General features: G+C 37.1%; 2 protein-coding genes across 4 annotated transcripts; both read right to left on the bottom strand.

Annotated features, from left to right (window-relative positions):
• Positions 164-2,808, bottom strand: LOC104781074 (protein IQ-DOMAIN 1-like). Of its 3 annotated transcripts, XM_010505665.2 has the most exons (7): positions 2,569-2,808; positions 2,313-2,468; positions 2,046-2,134; positions 1,653-1,955; positions 1,330-1,545; positions 1,072-1,191; positions 164-975 (listed from the first exon to the last, which is right to left on the bottom strand). In XM_010505665.2, the coding sequence occupies exons 3-7, from the start codon at positions 2,112-2,114 to the stop codon at positions 385-387; spliced, it is 1,299 nt and encodes a 432-aa protein (XP_010503967.1). In that variant the 5' UTR covers positions 2,115-2,134; positions 2,313-2,468; positions 2,569-2,808; the 3' UTR covers positions 164-384. The 3 variants fall into 3 exon arrangements, with proteins under 3 accessions (XP_010503967.1, XP_010503968.1, XP_010503969.1); XM_010505666.2 differs by lacking the exon at positions 2,313-2,468; XM_010505667.2 differs by lacking the exons at positions 2,313-2,468; positions 2,569-2,808 and adding an exon at positions 2,224-2,312.
• Positions 4,424-6,344, bottom strand: LOC104781073. Its single transcript, XM_019244167.1, has 6 exons — positions 6,062-6,344; positions 5,847-5,944; positions 5,395-5,466; positions 4,983-5,295; positions 4,650-4,863; positions 4,424-4,547 (listed from the first exon to the last, which is right to left on the bottom strand). The coding sequence occupies exons 1-6, from the start codon at positions 6,342-6,344 to the stop codon at positions 4,532-4,534; spliced, it is 996 nt and encodes a 331-aa protein (XP_019099712.1). The 3' UTR covers positions 4,424-4,531.

Below are 6,557 nucleotides of genomic sequence, written 5' to 3'. Positions count from 1 at the left end.
CCCCCCCCCCCCCCCCCCATTAAGTTTCAGTACTGATTCTTCTACGTTTTAGATTTAATGGTTACAATTACAACACATTCTTATAGCTGCTGTAATAATGAAATAAAATGAATTCTGTGGCAAATCAATCATCAATTTTGCTTTTATACTTGTCTCCTCAAAGTTACAGACATAATCAGATGTTATTAACCAATTCAAAAAAAAATAAACAAATAATTAAGTTTAGTAGTAGTCAAAATAAAATTACCCAAAAAAAACAAATAAAAGCCAATAGTTTATAAACAAAGACATAACAGAATCTTCTCTGAATTCACCTCTCTGCATCAGACTTTTGCCTAAATCAACCAACGTCAGATATAAACTATGTTATCCATGATCCTCTGCTTAAGCAAGATTAGTATCTTTCTTGGTAACATTGCTTTCCAGCTTCGGAGGACCTGAAAACCGTCTTACAGTCTTTGGTGATCCAGCAAAGGAAAGACGCTTTTTCGCTGTCTTCTCTGAGCTTAGAGGACTAAGGTTTGAGAACCGAGCTCTTGCTTTGGCCGCTTGTGTTGGTGCCATGTAGCCTGGAACTGACTGAGAGAAACTACTGGTGAAGCTTTCATCGTCTCTAGTTGATGGAACTGATCCACAAGTGCTATGCCTACGGTTACAAGGTTGTTCTGATTGGATACTCAACATGCTCGTTGAGTCTTCGCTAGGGGCTCGCCTCACTCTCGGACTTGATCCTCTTCGACTGGTTGGTGTCTTTCCCCTTGGTGAAAGGTTTTTACCACGTGGAACCATTTCTGACATGGCACGGCTTGCTACACTCTTCACAGAAGAGTTTTTGTCAGCATTGTCTGGTGTGACTGCCTGGTTTTCGTTTGGTCGAGCAGCCATCCAACGTTCTAGCCAACTCCAACCCCAATTTGGGTTGTTAGGGTCCATGAATGTCTGAGAACCCAATTTAGTTGAGTTTTTCCATGTGTTCTGCATATTAACAAAAGTTTCCACCATTTTGAGATTCATAAGTCCTTCTTCTGGTGTAAAAACAGACTAGAGTAAGACAGGAAACTAGTTTGATACCTGATGAGTATATGCATATGCAAGTGCTTTTTCTCTTCTAATTGTTGCTACTTGCTTGTTCAACATGTTTGCTTCAACTTTCTCCCGCGACAGTGTACTATCATTCCAATTTTCTCCAAGCTATTTCACAAAATGTAATTACAAATCATCAAGTTTGTAAGCAAGAAACGAGCTACTTTGAAACCAAGATCACAATGTGAATCAAGAAAAAGTCAAGTTTGTAACAAAATTCATAACATGTTGCAAGGATTTGCTTACCTTATTAAAGTCTTTATTGTGTTTTTGTTGGAGCTGCCGCGTTAAAGCCTGCTTATCCTCTGACAACCGAAGCCTTCGGTCACGAATCTGATATTGTAGTCTAGCTAGTGTTTGCATGCTTTGCAATGTTGATGTGGCTTGACGTTTCACACATTTCCCCTGAACTAAAGATTTTAGCCTCACAAGGCCTCTCAGCGCACGCAATGCTCTTCTTGCCTGAGAAAAAAGGTAACCAACACAACAAGTATGAACATTTTTCACCTAAAGTATGGCCTTTACAGTTACTAAACTTGGAAAAAAAAGTGATGAAAACAAAATGATACCATATATCCTCTAAATGATGTCTGAATCTTGATAGCTGCGATCTCTTCTTTTGATTTCCCAGGGAAACGTGACAATGCAGAGAGACGAACAACTTCAGCAGCAGCTTGAGCAGCTGCAACGGCTGCCTCTGCAGCTGCAGCAGTAGCAATAGCGACAGAGTAAGCATGCCTGCTCTGTTGCTCCTCAATCTCCTTTAGTTTCGCGTCTTGGACAGCACGAGAAGAATCTGCTTCACCAGAATTAGTAACAATATCCAACTTCTTGGATTTACCAAACCATTTCTTGGCTTTATGTGGCTTCTTCTAATATAGTTAAAACAATACCATTTCCAGTGTCAAGAATACAGTTACATCAAAGTATGGTGAAGATAGTGTTAAAAGTATCAAAAAGACCTGTTCTTTCTTTTGTTTTGGTTCAGGACTTAAGGCTTTCTTGACAGCTGAAAACCAACTCTTACCCATTTTCTTCTTTCCAAATTTATCTGCACAATGCAAAACCACAGAGGTAAATTCAATGACCCATCTTGATATAAATTGCTCAATTAAACCTAAAGATTCATCAAGACTTAACCTGAATCTAGAACATTAAGGGACACATTGATACAGCTTAATTCAGAATTGCAAAAACCTGAGCTTTAAATGGAATGTATAAAAACTCACAAGATTATAAATCAAGCTAGGATCTCTTCTTGAACAGAGAAAGAGAGAAAGAGAGAGAGAGCAACCAAAGTTTTTTTTTAAAGGACAAAAAAACTCGGAGAAAAAACCAAACTTTGAAGACGTTCTTCTCTTTACAGTAGGTCAAAAACTCAGAATCTGAGAGGTAAAGATAAATTCAGTTCTAAGAAATGCAATTAAAGACACAGAAACACATATAGACAGTTGTGTAAACTGCGTAGTATGCACGCGTACTTACACTTGGGAAGTGACAATTATTGAAACCCGGAAGAGAAATCTAAAAAACAATACTAAAAAAGAAAAAAAATCTCAAAAAGAAATGAGAGTGAGAGAGTTTTTGTAAGGATTCAGACAAAGAAAGATAAAAAGGATATGGAAGTGAAGGGATCTGTCTGGTACAATACAAAATCTGGTAGAGAAAAAGAAGGAAGGCAACAGATCTTGAAGAAGAAGGGGTCCAAGGGAATGAAACAGTGCCCGTGACAAAAGGTTATATATATAAAAAGTATAAAATAGACCTTTTCTTCTTAGTTGGACATATTACCAACTTGTACTTATTTAATTTCTTGTACCAAATGTTTAATAAGTTTTGTTTTAATGGGGGTTGCTTTCAACTTCAAGTGTACCTTGGGTAACGAACTGGTATTTGTTTTGAGTGCTTTGGTAGGGTTATTTTTTTTTTATAAAGTCAATTTTGGTAATAAAATGAACTGGTAGGTTTAAATTTCAGACTAAAACACAAAATATTGTAGTATAAGAGTTTTTTCTGTTACATTCTTCTTCTTCTTCGTCTTCTTTGGTTTATAATTATATGACTCAAGATTGAGAAATGACGACGGCATGGCAATTGAAGAAGAAGAAGTGGATGGACTGCACGTTTATTAATGTGTTGGTGGTGGTTGGACTATAAAACTACTTTATCTATCCCTTTATCCGACGAGTTCACATAATTAATAATCTCAAGTACATCAACTAAAATTTAAAATTTGCATATGACCAATGTGTACTTTTAGTTTTTGTATTAATGGATTTGTAAGACAAAATGTTTTATGATGTCTTTGTCCCAAAAAAAAAAAAAAACAACATTTCCTGTTGGAAGTAAAAGAAACCATTCAGTTCACCTATGGAGTTGATACTCTTTCCTTCTTCTTTTACGAGATGCTTTGATTGCTTCTTCACCGTGGTGGTGGTCAGACTGTCCGATCGAACAACTCCGGCTTGTTTATTCAAGTTCGAGTTTATAAACTCTCTCATTAGTTTCATTAAGAAGTTTGAGATATGAAGACCTTCCTTTGATAGCTTTTTCACCGCAGGGGAATAACGAGTTCCGGATCCCCGTTCCTGATTCAGGTAGTAGTAACCAGTTCTAAATGCCTGATGACAAACCAACAACCATCAAGTAAGTAAGTATAAAGAGGTTGTTCAATAAAATTGAGGTTCCTGAGCTGAAAAATAGAAAAAGGCCCCTTTTCCTTATGTTTTTCTGAAGTAAAAAAGTTTGAACCCCTTTTTTGGGAAGAAAAAAAGCAAAATTTTGAATGGACCTTGTGTTCTAGCACCTATGTTGCATGGAAACTCTTTTCGAGGTCTGTTTCCCGTTTCCGAAACGTTTCGGAAACAGAAACTCGTGGAAACTCGGAAACAAGGCACAAAAACACGATTCCTAAAAATTTATGTTTGGAAACACGATGGAAATTCCATTTTCGTTTTGGAAACACGACGGAAACTTTTTTTTTAATTTAAAACTTAATAAATAAATATTTTTAAAATATAAAACTTCATTATAGATATAAATATATAATATTATTAGTGTTTTAATTCAACTATTTAATATTTATATTTGAAGTTTTATTGTTTGAAGCTTTTTGATATGGTTTTTTTGTGTTTGGTGTTTTAATATATATATATATATATATAAATCTATATATATATATGTATATGTACATACGTTTCCAAAACGTTTCCATTTCTTAATTTTTGAAAAAAAATCGTTTCCCGTTTCCAAAATGTTTCGTTTTCGCGTATCTATTTCTGTTTCCATGCAACCTAGCTAGCACTTGTGGCACATGCCTAGAGCCGGGGCTGTTTCTCGCATTACATGTTCTTTTCCTCTTATATGAATGTCAAAACTTTCATAACTTTTGTAAGATAAATTACAGGATGTGCAAATAAAACAGTTAGGTCTTTTTGTCTCCAGTCCATTACCACCTAATGGAACTATTGCAAAGGAAAAAAACAAACAAAACTAGTTCAGAAACAAAACTACAATTAGTTCAGAAAACAGGGTTTCATCAAAGAGGACAAAACACATATATATACCTTCCAGTAAGGTTCTCCAGGGTCACATAACCGTTAATAACTTTAGCCAGCGTATGTGTATATCCCAGAAGGATGTTGTATCCTTTCTCTCGAAGACAGTGAAGAGCGGGAGACATGCATTCCAAAAAAGAGGAACTGGTTATAAGCATTATATTAGCCGGAGGTGGATTAGTATTTACCCAAGTTAACACATCTTCAATAATGCTTGCGCAACCTGTTTCAGTCAATACAATAGGAAAGCTACTCAAATACTGCCAATTGAGAATCTAAACCCCTAGCTTATGAATAAAATAAATATAACAGATTAATAACTAAGGAAGATTAATTAAGTACCAAATGGGACATGCTTAACAACTATTCCACTGGAAGAGATCTCACTCATGACGCGAGAAGAGGTGTTACTTAGGCTGGCACTCTTGTCGCCATAAGAGGAGATTCTTAGGCTGACACTGCAAATGGCAGTGATGGTAAGAGGATCAGAGTAGCCTAAATTCAGCAACATCTGATTTATACGCAGAGACACGAGAGAAGCATCATAACCATCAGGAACAGGACATCTGTCCATGTCCCACCACACCACCCCCTTGTTCGTCGGCTGGGAAGAATCAGCTACAGGAGGATTAACCACCACATTCTCCAACGTTTTCTACAGTGTGTTTTTGCATCAACCAGAGCCAGTCTGGTTAATCTAAAAGAAAAAAAAAAAACTTGCACAATCGTTTCAAAGAGCAATCAAATTACTTGCCTTTAATTGTTTCCTCATCGTGATGGCAATATTTGACTCCAGATAGGGGATATCAGGTCCAAGTAAAAACTCCTGCATACATACGGTCAAAATTAGATAATTTTTCTTTGAAAGGTCAAGAAGATAATCAAGAGACAAATGTCGTGTATACAAGAAGAAGAGAGGAGGCAAAAGGATGCTTTACTTACTCCCAGTTCATGTTTTTCACCCTTAAGATGATTTGTGAAATCTGTATGGGTCTGGAAAGCCACATGGCATAGTGTGCAAGAAAAACTGGGAGATTCTAGAAGAAGCTGTCTTTTTCTTGTAAGCTGAAAATTATAAGTATTTGCCAGTAAGCTTTCCCAGAGCCACCATTGAAAAGAAGTGGTCACTCCAGGCTGGGGTTTATGGGGATAAACAACAATGATGTTGTATCCCTACTCTTGTAGTAAGTTAAGAAAGTAAGCCACAGTGTCCGGTTTAGGGGAATCGGATATGAGCATAAACGTAGCCGGAGGTGGATTACAAAATTTCCAAGGAATCAGCTGAGCACTAATGCTCGAGGCACCTGTTTCAGTAAAAAGGACAACCAACTCAATATCGCAACACATCTTAGATATTAAAACTATACATTTTGGGACTCACTCACATTGTAGAAATTAAGAGAATAAAGAAGAAGACTAACCGTTTGGGACGTTTCTAACTTCGATCCCATCGGAGGACAGCACTCGCAAGACGTGATCAGGGATGTATTTTAGGTTGCCAATGGCAGTGATGGAAAGAGGACCAGAGTAGCCTAAACTCTGCAACATCCGATCTATACAAGGACCGACAAAGGAAGCATCATAACCATCGGGAAGCGGACACATGTCTATGTGCCACCACACCGTCGTTTTAGATTTCCTATACCTACGAGCCGCTAATTTAGTACTTTTGTAGCCAGTTACATGGATGACTCCTTCATCCATGGAGTGGGAAAGCATGAAATCTTTCTCTGAGCTTATAGAAAAGGAAATGAGAGGAAAATGTTTTCGAGAAAGAATTGCCAAAACGTATTTCTTGTTATCAACCTTGGCATACAAGTAAACCGGACCATTGTTGTTTACACCTTTACCGAAAAAGGCCTAGATTACACAGAGACAAACAAAATTTGAGTATGCTTGATTTCATGATCGGCCGGG

This window comes from Camelina sativa, chromosome 4, assembly GCF_000633955.1.
Source record: "Camelina sativa cultivar DH55 chromosome 4, Cs, whole genome shotgun sequence".
NCBI classification, from domain to species: domain Eukaryota; kingdom Viridiplantae; phylum Streptophyta; class Magnoliopsida; order Brassicales; family Brassicaceae; genus Camelina; species Camelina sativa.
Note: the sequence above shows the minus strand (reverse complement) of the source record. Positions and strands in the feature narration are given on the sequence as shown.